General features: G+C 60.1%; 1 protein-coding gene across 1 annotated transcript; it reads left to right on the top strand.

Moving 5' to 3' along the window:
- Positions 1-4,159: 4,159 nt before the first annotated feature.
- ANKRD63 (ankyrin repeat domain 63) lies at positions 4,160-5,336 on the top strand. Its single transcript, XM_044377525.3, has one exon. It carries the CDS (start codon positions 4,160-4,162, stop codon positions 5,306-5,308), a length of 1,149 nt encoding a protein of 382 aa, XP_044233460.1. The 3' UTR covers positions 5,309-5,336.
- The last annotated feature ends 3,747 nt before the right edge of the window (positions 5,337-9,083 follow it).

Here is a 9,083-nt window from a genome sequence, read left to right as displayed (position 1 = left end):
ATGGCTGCTGAGGGGAAGGAGAAACTGCCTTCCCTTAGCCTTGAAGTCAGACCAGGCAGAGTCTCGGGGTCCCCAGCGTGGAGCTGGGGAGCCCAGGAATGGGCTAGGAGCTGCAGTCTTGCCTCCTAGAGAGGCCTCTACGCAGTAGGTTGGGGGCTTCCCAGGAGGCCAGGTCCAGATACCCACCTCCCTGCTTTCTGTCCTCTGGAAAGAGGGCGAGGTGCCCCCTGGGAAAAGGCCATAGTCTTTGGGCCCTGGACATGAGTTCATCTCTGGCTGCAGGGGATGTGTGGAGAAGGAGTTAATGCCCCCCTCAAGGCCCTGGGTAGGAGAATTCCTGCTGTGTATCTGTGGGGCTGGGGCAAAGTTCCCCGTAGAGTCATCGTGCCTCAGTTTCACCTTTTACATTAAGGGAAGGGTCCCTACCCCCTTCTCAGTCCCATTGCTGACTCAGATACCAGAGCCCCTGCTGACTCACCCCACCTCCTGCACCCCCCACCCCCCAGCTCTCTGGATCTCCCAGCCATGTGCTACCAGGCCCAACCCGGCTGAGCTGGTGCAACGTGACAGGCTGAGGGGGCTGGTGACACTTGAGGAAGAAAGAAGAGGGTCCGGGAGGGGGGCCAGCCACAGACAGAATGACAGACTTGCAGACCTGAGCCTAGCACCCCTGGGAGGAAGCTCTTTTGCCAGCCTGGGGCCTGCAAGGGGAGAGGCTCAGCAGGTGGAGGGGAGGGGAGGAGGGGAGCGCCGAGCGCCTGCCTGCTCCCTGCCTCAGCTCCATCTCCTGTCAGCCTTCGGCTCCCTAAGCGACAGCTTCTAATTCCGGCTGTCGGAGCCTCCGTGCTCTGCAGCACACGCTCAGCTTTTTTTCAGTTTTGCTATTTCTTTTCTGTTCAGAACATACTGAGCCTACGGAAAAGTCAGAGCAAAGGCTCCAGGGCCTGAGACCTGGCCCCATCCCCCCATCCTGCCACAGGCCTGGCCGGGTTGGCGGTGGCAGCTGGAGCAGATGCACTGGCTGCTCGGTTCTAGAATAGCCAGCCTAGCGCTCTGGGCCAAGCCAGGGTGAGGCCTTGACAGGGACCTGCTCCAGCTTCTCTGTTTCCCTGGAAGTGTCTCCATCTACCCCAGGAGCGGGAACACAAATGAGGCAGAGTTCTCAGGGAAGCTCAAGGAGGAGGGGCCATGGTTCTTTAGGACCAAGCAGGTGCCCATTCCATGTTCCCACTGCTTCTCTCCTCTACCTGGGCTGTGTCACCACCTGCCTGGCCGGTCAGGCCGGCCTGCCACACACAGATTCCACGGTTACCTCCTTCCCTGACTCTGGAAACAGAAAGAAGGGAAGAAAGCAATTTCCTTCATGCTGCAGAAAAGGGAAATTGAGTCATGAAGGGAAGGAAAGCCTTTCTTCTGCTCTCTGAGTAGGGGGAGAGTTTCCTGCATCCTTACTGGGGTTGGAGAGTCTGTGCCCACCCCCAGGTGACACCCCAGGTGGGGACCCCACGTCTGCGGCTGAGATTGGGCCTTCTACACTCTGAGTAACCGTGCAGCTCTTTCCCTGACACTCCCTAGCTTGCTCTTGCCTAAAGCAGGCGGGGCTAGTATTGTGGGCTTCATTTTGCAGATCAGACTAGGCTGGTCTGGAGCGGCACTCTGGTAAAGGCCTTCAAGCTGGCCCTTAACTCTGAGGTCAAATGCTGTGCCCTTTCTGTGGCAGCATGACAGAAAATTGGCAGAGCAGGGGGATTAGAGAATATAAAAAGATAAAGGGGATGGGGGCTTGACAGTATATACAGGCATACATCACATGCACCCCCCCCCCCCAGAACAGAGGGAAGTGGGAGCCCCTGCTCCATGGCTGGGCCCAGGATGCCAGGTGGGCATCCCTGAAGCCTAGGAGCTGGAGAAAGGCAAGAAGCCTGGAGTGCAGGGCCCTGTGTGCACTTTGACACTCACCCATTTGGGCCCACTGTCTTCTTCCCAGAGGCAAATGGTCTCCATGCCCAGAACCTTTCCCCAGACGGCTCCTGCTTCGAAGCACCTTATCATGGCTCTGCCCAGGCTCAGGACAGCTGTATTACTCCCCTCATTTCCTGTCTTCCATAGGAAGGTACTTGGTAAAGCAGCTCTCAGTACTGTCCCCTAGAGGTGTTTTTCTGGCTTCCATGTAATCTGTCTGGAATGTCTTCCTTATTTCCACGCAGCCAGATCCCCCACATCCTTGAAGACCACCTCTGGAGTCCTAGCTTCAGACAATCCCAGAGCCCCTCACACCCAACTCCACCTTTTCCTCTAAGCACTGTCTTGGTCTTGTTTGTATTTAACAGAGGTATTCAGCCCTCAGCTGATACCCTCTTCTTTTTTGTCCTGGTCTTATCTTCCTGCTTGAGAGGGAAGGTCTCTTCTATCCAGAACTGAGCTGCTGCTTCTGTATTTCCTACGGCTGGAACGCAATGCCTGGCTCATGAAAAGTCTCAGTAAATTCTGTAGTTGATAACTGATTCACTGCTTTACACTTCACAGATACTCATTCCACTCCTACTCCCGCTCCCCACCCGCGGCGGCTCTGAGGAGCCCTGACTCCCCTCAACCAAGGCCTGGCCACCACCGCCCCCACCTCAGGAGGGAGAGGGGATGCGGTAGTTTTCCCACACCTAGTGCCTCCAGCTCTCTTCTCCTTCCCTTCGAAAGGGGTCAGCTAGTAGTCAAAAGCAGAGCCCGGCGATCTGGGGGTGGTTTTGTGCTTCGGAGGGAGACGAGGACCCTGGGGAGCCTTGCGTAGGTCTCTCACATGTCCCGGGGTGGCGGGCGGCCCCGAAGCGGCGCGGAGGCGGCGCGGGGGCGTCGTTAGCGCGGCTGCAGCACTGCCGAATCCCCAGGCGCCCGCCCGGGCCGCGGCGTCTCCGCTCCGCCCGCCCGTCAGCCGCCGGGAGCTGGCAGTCGGGCGCGTGGTCGGGGTTGGAGACGTCGGAGATTGGAGGGCGCAGTCTCCCCCCACCCCCGCTCCGAGTGAGCGTGTGCGGGAGGAACAATTGTGTGTGAGTGCGTGATTCGCTACACTTGGAGTGGCAGTTCTCAGCCAGAAAAAGCGCCCCCCGCCCCGCGCGCAGCGCAGGTACCCCCCCCCCGCCCCCGCCAATTACTCCCCGTTCGCCTTTCGCCGCTGCCTCCCAGCTCGCTTGCGGTCCAATTCTGTCCTCATGGGGTTCCATTTCCTTCCACCTGGACCGCTGGGAGCAGCCCTCCGTCTTCCCCGACGGGCCCGAGGTCCTAAGTTTCTAAGGAGCCGAGAGCACAGACTCCGGTAGGGGCGGAGGGGGGGGGAGACGAGAAGAGACGATTGTGACTTTGGGATTGGCCTGGCCTGGTGCATGTGGCCCCCAGCGAGCAGCCGCCGCCTCCGCCCCGCAACCGCCGCCGCAGCCCCAGGGGAGCGCGGAGGAGGAGCCGCTCCCCGACTTCGTGGCCCACGAAGGGGTGGGCGTCGGGGCGGTCTCTCCCGCCGGGTGCTTTCCTGCCCTGACGGCTCAGCCGGCTTCCAGGGCAGCCATTGCCTTGGAGACCCCCGAGGCTATAAAGCCAGGTATGCAGGCGGGCGGCGGCTCCCGCGCCGTTGAGCCCCTCAAGTAAGGAGCAAGCGCCCCGGTGTGGCCCGGCCCCCGCGAGCGGGGAGGAGGCGGAGGAGCGGCGCCAGCAGCTTGAGGAGCGGCGCGCCCCGCCAGGGCTGGAGGCAGGCGCGCTCGGCGGGCGCCACCGTCTCATCAGGGGAGCGGGGGCTGCCCCGGGTGCGGGTGAGTGCCACAAGGGACGGAGGGGCATCGGACACGCGGAAAACAGCGGGACAGACAGGAGGGGATCCGAGCTTTGGCTCCCGTAGTCTCGTGGCGGGCCAGGCGCGGAGCCCAGAGTAGCGAGCAACCTGCACCTCCACGCGGGAAGCCCAGGGAAGGAGCTGCGAGACACCAGGCGTGCGGCCCAGGAGCAGCGGGGAAGCGGGAGCCGTTGGGGCACAAGAGTGGGAACGTCAGGACCCTCGGCTGCAGCCGCCCACGCGCGGAGGGAGCCACACCAGCAGGGCCCAGAGCCCGGCGGGGCGCGGGAACAGGGGCGCCCCCGTGCGGAGCTGCTGGGCCGCCTGGGAGCGGCGGCCGGGGCCATGCTCAAGCCCAAGGACCTGTGCCCCCGAGCGGGTACGCGCACCTTCCTGGAGGCCATGCAGGCGGGCAAAGTGCACCTGGCTCGCTTTGTACTGGATGCGCTGGACCGCAGCATCATCGACTGCCGCGCGGAGCAGGGCCGCACGCCGCTCATGGTGGCGGTGGGGCTGCCGGACCCCGCGCTGCGCGCGCGCTTCGTGCGGCTACTGCTGGAGCAGGGTGCGGCGGTGAACCTGCGGGACGAGCGCGGCCGCACGGCACTCAGCCTGGCGTGCGAGCGCGGCCACCTGGACGCGGTGCAGCTGTTGGTGCAGTTCAGCGGCGACCCCGAGGCGGCCGACTCGGCGGGCAACAGCCCAGTGATGTGGGCGGCGGCGTGCGGCCATGGGGCGGTGCTCGAGTTCCTGGTGCGCTCTTTCCGCCGCCTCGGCCTGCGCCTCGACCGCACCAACCGAGCAGGTCTCACGGCGCTGCAGCTGGCAGCCGCCCGCGGCCACGGGACCTGCGTGCAAGCCCTCACCGGGCCCTGGGGCCGCGCAGCCGCCGCCGCCGCGGCCCGGGGCTCCAACTCCGACAGCCCCCCTGGCCGTCCGGCTCCCGCGCCCAGCCCCGAGCGCCGAAGACCCAGCCCCCGCCGCTTACCTCGGCCTCTCCTGGCGCGCTTTGCGCGAGCCGCCGGCGGCCACGGTCACGGCGGCGAGGCTGGGCCAGGGGCCAAGGGCTCGGGCCGGCACCGAGCACAGGGCAGCGAGAGGCCCGAGCTGGGCCGGAGTATGAGTCTGGCGCTGGGTGCTGTAACAGAGGAGGAAGCGGCTCGGCTGCGGGCGGGAGCCCTGATGGCCCGACCACACTCGCCCCAGTCTTCAGGGACTGGGCGGTGGCGTTCGCAGGAGGTGCTGGAGGGAGCGCCTCCGACCTTAGTGCAAGCCCCCATTGGCCTTAGCCCCCACCCGGAGGGCGGCCCCGGCTCTGGCCGTTTGGGTTTGCGCCGACGCTCCACAGCTCCAGACATCCCCAGCCTGGTCGGGGAGGCATCAGGGCCCGAGAGCGGCGCGGAGTTAGAGGCCAACGCTCTGCCCCACTCGGTGCCTGAGCCTCAGCCTTGGCAGGTGGGCACGGAGGCCGTGGTGCTGCACGCTCAGCGGTAAACAGCGTCGAGGTTGAGCCCTGGCCCCCCTCCTCTTACGTCTCTCCTCCACTGAGATTTCTTTTTTCCAGGTCCCTCACTTTCCGGGCAGTTTCTCGGCCTGTGATCCCAGAACCTGTCCCCACTGCCCAGGCCAGACCCCTATCAATCCTCTCTCTGAAAAGAACCCCTATTTTATTTCTCTTTTTGTGCTTGTTGGTATTCCCTGCCTAGGTCTCTCACCTTCCCTACAGCCTACCTTTCCTGTCCTGGAGGGGAGGAGTAGAAGACTGGTTCCACAGGCTACAGCTTTTCAGCCAGGAAGATGGACCCCTTACTGTGAGCCCTAAGGTTCAGTTCTGAGTCTTGCCGACTCCTGCCGGGGCACCTCCTCCTTATCAGTTTCCCACACCCCGGCTGGGCTGCGCGGAAGAGTTGACTCGTAGAACAAAGGCCTAGCCTCCCCCCTCTGCTTAGTGATGTGGACAGTAATGCTGAACGCCGCCGAAGTCTCCCTTCCTTTAAGTGTTGGAGAAGGAGAGCAAGGAGACCAGCTTTTGAGCCTTTCTCGACAGGAGAGCTGATTAGGAAGGAATCTGGAGGTTAAGGTTTTCTGGGGAGAAACTCTTGCCTCAAGAAGATGAGAGCATATTAAGGGGTGGCAGAGGCCCTGGTATGGAAGGTTAGTTGTCCCCTGAAATAGCTTCTGGGTAATTTCAGCTCCCTCTGCCTCTGGCCCACCCAGTTTTCAACTTCGCTGATGAGGTGGGGTCATTGCCCTGCACCAACGCCTTCTGAGCCCAGCTCCCAGCACCTGAGCCCAGCTAGAACTCAGCTGCATTTGAGTATTATCTTTGAGGTCTTGCCCCTCAGGGCCCAGCCTTATTTCCTCTCACTCTTAGAGCCTGAAATGGAAAGGACTTGGCACTTTCCCGCCCCCACCACCTCCCTGCTCCCCCGTCCCGCACGTGGGTGCTCCCGCAGGGTGGAATGGTTGCGAAGGCTTGGTTTAATTGTACTTTTTCCAGTTCTCAAAGAACTCGTGGTTTGAGTCTTTGTATATGAGGCAGAAAGCAGCGGGGCTGATCCTAGGCTTAAGAACCTGACAATGTCTCTTTAAATAGAAGCTCTGCGAGGGGGATAATTGACTGAAGTGTTTGCCACGTTAAACGGCGGCGCGCGGGAGTCGGGAAGCCCACACGAGCCGCAGGTCCGGGTTTAAATTACATCAAACTCCTGCGAGAGCTGGAAGGGGGCTGTTAAAGGGCTCCTGCTTCTCGCTGGGCCGTTAATGGAGGGCAGGGCGGATGATGGATGCTGGAGGTCGAGACCAAGGACCCCTGCCTCTGCCCAGGCGCGTGGGACGCGGGCCCGGCCCAGCTTCATTACTGGGCAGATTAGTGAGTCAGAGGCAACCGCGGAGAGGTGGTTAAATGCCCTTTTCCGGCGTGGTCCTTCCTCTCCTCCCCTCCCTCCCAGCCCTCCTCTTTGTGCGGGCCTAAGGGGGCGGGGGTTCTAGCGGGTCTGGCGAACGCGTGCCCCAGGACCTTGCGGAAGCGCTAGCACAGGGATCTGTGCGTCCAGCCCGCGGGATCGTTGGCGCTTGGGGGCTCTTTTTGTGAACCCCGAAGGTTGAACGTGCAGCGCCTCACCCGTCTGAGGTGGGGTCTTTTCAAGACGTCGATCTATATGCCTTTGCAGAACGGAAGGTTTCTCACCAGTAACTCTAAGGGAACGGCCCAGAGCGAGGATGATCTGTGCTGAGAAACTGGTCCTCCTGGAGGTGAGCGGGTCTGGTATAGGTGTCAGACGCCTCCCGAGTCCTTCCACCCTTCTGAGGCCGGCAAGGCCGCGCCCTCTCTCCCCCACCCGGCACCGGACGTGATCTCTGGTGCCCCCTGGTGGCAGCGCTGCGCTTTCCTCGCGGCGCCCTGGCTTGCAGTTAGACTTCTGGTTTTACTTGGGATCACCGCCACATTCTCCCTCCGTGTGCATTTACCCATGAAATCCTCTTCCTCTTGTAGTATGTTACATCCGGATACTTGAAGTCATTTCCCAGCAGTGAAGTGAGGGACGATAAACAAAAAAACAACTCGGATTTGGAGTAGAAGGAGCCCAGACCCTTCTTCACTAAGGACCCCAAGATCTTCCAAGTAAAGGCTCCCATGTCCAGAGAGCTCCTGCTCTGTTCTGAAAAACAGGAGTTTCCAACCCCTTGTTTATAATTTCTGAAGCTTGGACCTGCACTGTTTTCTTCTGATGAGATTTGCTTTCGTTTTGGGGGTGTTTTGCCCTTCCCCTACTCCTTACTCCCCCCACACCTGCCTCTCTTCAGTCCCACTGTCTGGGTGGTGGGTGAACCGATACAGAAGCACCTGAAAAGCCAGAGGGAGAGGATCTGGGGTGGGATGGGGGATCACTGGACATCCCAAGTACAAACTCCTTTTTTTCCCCCGATCCCTGCTTGCTCACTTATTCCCTTTCTGTGTTTAATTTTCACGGAGTTTTTTAATGGTGTAAGCATACAAGTATTTGGCTTCTTCAGAACACCATTAAGGTCTGGGTTGAACATTAGGTAGAAGGTGCTGTCATCTTTCAAATGTTGCTGACCTGTTTGGCTTTCTGGTTCAGTGTTACCCCGGGGCCCTCCTTACTGAGCAAACAACCGTGAGGGCTCCTCTCCACCGAGTTGCCAAGGGCTTGGTGGTTGAAAGCAATGTTTCTGAAAAACCGCAGCAGATCTTTCCTGTCAGTACTGAATTGTGTTTGACTGACTTGCTGTTCTTGCAGATTTCTTACCGGGCCCAGCTTTGTGCGGAACTTCTCTATGTCACCATATTTCGCTTCCCTGCACTTCCTTCTCATTGTCAGCCTCAGGGCTTTGAGGCTGGGGTCCTCTCGAACTCACTCCACTTTCGAAGAGACTTTCTGAACAGTTTTCTTTTCCAACTCTTGTTGCTTTCATCGTTGTGAAGAATCACCCAGGCCACTGGATCCCGGCACCCTAACACGAGCTCAGAACCTGTTTGTGCGGGAGGCTAAATGACGTACACACACACTTTTGGAATGGCACTGCGTGGTGGAAGGACTATTAGAACTCAGAAGAATAGTTAATAAATCCAGTAGTACTCAGTTGCAAGAACTGGCCTCTCTTTGCCTTGCCAGCTGCTCCTGATTCTGGGCTCCCTTTGGAGCAGAAGGGTGTGCTTGCTTCCTGCAAAGCTTCCGCCTTCCATCAGCCTCCATCCCCGTCTGTCCCCCTGGGCACTGTGGCTGCGGCCTGAAGGCAGGACTTAGGTACTGCTTCGGACCGAGTTGGTGGGACTAGGACCCTCCAACTAGGGCCACTGTCTGGGTGGGACTGCTGTGGGGAGCAGAAGGAGGTCTGCATGCCTCTTGGATGCCGGTTGAGAGGTTTCAGTGAACCCTGGGCTGGGGAGTAGGTTGAGCTTTCAGGAAGGCTGTGTTGGAATCAGTGTCAGAGCTAGAAGTTGAAAGAAAATTCCATCCACCTCCCCTACCCAAAGTCTCTTGATTTCCAGCCACTGCACTGCTCCTTCATAACCCCTCAGTTCTGAGAACCGAAACAGAGACTGCTTTCTTCCTGGAAGCAGCTCCAGGCCACTTCCTATGGATAGTCAGAGTTCGGCCTCTGACTTGTCTTGGGGTGAGAGGCAAAAGGGAGAAGGGAGATGCTGATGCAGAAAGTGGTCATCAGCCCTGGCGGCTGCCCCCAGAGCCCCTGTGGTTCCAGCCAGCACAGCACATGGCTCCAGCTTTCCTGGCTGGGTTCTGCT

Source organism: Ursus arctos, unplaced genomic scaffold, assembly GCF_023065955.2.
Source record: "Ursus arctos isolate Adak ecotype North America unplaced genomic scaffold, UrsArc2.0 scaffold_36, whole genome shotgun sequence".
Lineage (NCBI taxonomy): Eukaryota > Metazoa > Chordata > Mammalia > Carnivora > Ursidae > Ursus > Ursus arctos.
Note: the sequence above shows the minus strand (reverse complement) of the source record. Positions and strands in the feature narration are given on the sequence as shown.